The sequence below is a fragment of the Habropoda laboriosa genome, unplaced genomic scaffold (genome assembly GCF_001263275.1).
Source record: "Habropoda laboriosa isolate 0110345459 unplaced genomic scaffold, ASM126327v1 scaffold65, whole genome shotgun sequence".
Classification (NCBI taxonomy): Eukaryota; Metazoa; Arthropoda; class Insecta; order Hymenoptera; family Apidae; genus Habropoda; species Habropoda laboriosa.
Genome location: NW_017100254.1, coordinates 4,747,274 through 4,749,583, shown reverse-complemented (window position 1 = coordinate 4,749,583; position 2,310 = coordinate 4,747,274). Strand labels below are relative to the sequence as shown.

At 27.3% G+C, this 2,310-nt stretch overlaps 2 protein-coding genes across 2 annotated transcripts in view; one reads left to right on the top strand and one right to left on the bottom strand.

Annotated features, from left to right (window-relative positions):
• Positions 1-708, bottom strand: part of LOC108572440 (FUN14 domain-containing protein 2) — a 2,050-nt gene extending 1,342 nt beyond the window's left edge. The window contains exons 1-2 of the mRNA XM_017934678.1: positions 653-708; positions 70-234 (exon numbers count right to left, since the gene is read on the bottom strand). Coding sequence (XP_017790167.1) covers positions 70-234; positions 653-708 — 221 coding nt within the window. The remainder of the gene's footprint in view (positions 1-69; positions 235-652) is intronic.
• Positions 709-1,554: 846 nt separating this feature from the next.
• LOC108572332 (histone demethylase UTY-like) overlaps positions 1,555-2,310 on the top strand; it is a 1,208-nt gene continuing 452 nt past the window's right edge. Inside the window, exons 1-2 of the mRNA XM_017934552.1 lie at positions 1,555-1,756; positions 2,242-2,301. Coding sequence (XP_017790041.1) covers positions 1,689-1,756; positions 2,242-2,301 — 128 coding nt within the window. The 5' untranslated portion in view covers positions 1,555-1,688. The remainder of the gene's footprint in view (positions 1,757-2,241; positions 2,302-2,310) is intronic.

Sequence of the window (2,310 nt, the reverse complement as noted above, 5' to 3'; positions counted from 1 at the left end):
TTTAAATTATATTTAATAATAATAATAATCAATAATCATAATATATATACATATACTAGTAATGCCTACCATCCTGATGTTGTGCCAATAATAATTTGTTTAGTAGCAGATGTTTTGCTCACATCTCCAAAAATCTTTTCTGCCATGCTTTTTGCTTCTTTGGAAAGGTCTAAGCAATCTTCTTTGTTTGACTGTTTTTTATTTTCCTTTTTTATTGGAAAATTCATTTTAACGCTGAAAAATGTTTATTAATTTCATTTCTTGGTTGTAAAATAACAATTCTAAATTACATAAGAAATTATAAATTCGTTAGAGTTCATGATTTCTTTAATTTTTAAACATATAAATGTTTATATTATTTCATCATTTTTTATTGAATTTATTTATTTTTACAAATTATCACGCAAATAATAGAGTATAAATGCCTATATTCACGTCTTTAAATAACATTGTCAAGAAATCATTCTTCGGCTATTAGTCAGGACGAAAAAATACCGATGATCACATTGCCAAGAAATTGTAATAATGAATTGTTTATTATGATAAATTATTATACTTTCCAAATAAACTTGTTATGTCACATAACATTTAAACAAACTATCGAATGAAAGTAATGTATTTCAATATAAAATGAAAAACAAAAACTATCTACCGTTTAAATAATTTTCTTGCTCCTGATTTGACGGTATTCTTATGTAGTTTAGGCATAATATATTTAAGACGTGTTTAACAATGATTAGTATTTACACGTATAAGGCTCACCTAATCGTTCAGTTACTGAAGTTTCTGATAAAATTAATACGTTTGTGCAAAGACTGATCTGACAGATCGAAAATCCGGTATTCCGTATCGATCACTTTTGGTTTAAAGACTTAAGACGTTAAAATAGCAAAATGACGCAGCAACCGTCTAAAATGTTAAGACTTCCTAAAATACTCTATCGAAAGAAAAATCTAAAATCCGTTGCATAATTTTGTAGGTAATGATATTAATAAAGTAAATAATGTCAAATAATTGAAAATAAGTTCTTTATTAAATTACAAAAATCTCAATAATACATCCTAATATGATTATATTGTAATATGACTAGTGAAAAAAATATTACATTTGTTACATATGTAGTTATATATCCTAATAAGGAATTTAACAAAATGTAGTGAATGTTTTCAATATCATTTATATGAAACAATAACTAATCATGTAATTGTTGATTATTTACGCTCTTTTCTTCCTTTGTACATCTATTGTTCTAAGTTAGATTTATTTTTATTCAGTTAGATATGTATTATCAAATCTATATAAAAAATATTATAAATAGAGTATATTTTAAAATTGAAATTATGTTTTACATTTAGTTATTTTTGTCGATATTTAAGTTGATTTCTTTGTGCATCGAAATATGGCAAAAGATTTGACTTTTCGCGCTATTTTGGGACGTTTCAGAGAATAATGTTCTCTAATACCGGAATTATAGGTCGACGTGAGCCGTGATAATGGTCTTCCGTCGCGTGATTCGCCATCCTGGTTTAACCTGATTGCCGCTTTTAAAAACTTATCATCCCGATGAAGTGACGAGGTGTCGAGGGCGTAAATTGTGAAAACTCCCGGATTTTTGTACAAAGCGGCCTGTTTTAAGTGTAAACATGTGTCCTTCCTGTTTTTAATGAGTATATTTACCCAGTGTGAAAATGGCCCAGGATACTGACGATATCAACTTGACTCCTCAAGAATTACAAATACTATCTGAGTTAGACAGGTGATTTTGAAGTAAACAAAAGTTACTGCAATAAAGCTTGTGCTAGTTTCTTAATTTTCTGTGTGAAAACATAATCTTCTAATTGTTTTCCTTACATACCTTTCAAAATATAACCTAAAAGGTTGTTTGACAGAATAGGCGCGCAATTTGATCGGTTTATTTGGACGTGCGTGTAACCCATTGACATCCTTTTTATACTTCTAAACGTATTGACTGCGATTAATGTATTATTATAGATTTATAATCCGGATAATGATTGTTTATGATATTAAAAACATAAACTCTCACGTAAAACTATATTTAAAAAGTATTAAAGAAAAAATATTTAGAAGTATAAAATGAGGAATGTAACTGATATTTGTTATTTTGATAAAAATTTATTAAAAGGCAATAATATTTCGTGTATGTGTTGTTCTTTGTGCTTATATTAAGAATTTATTATTATATATTCTAATTAATCATATTTTTTTTTATTGTGTGTGCAGCCGACAGTTTGGATTTTTAAAATTAAATTCACCAGAGCAATCAAAGAAGAAAGCTTTAGTTGTTCGTGC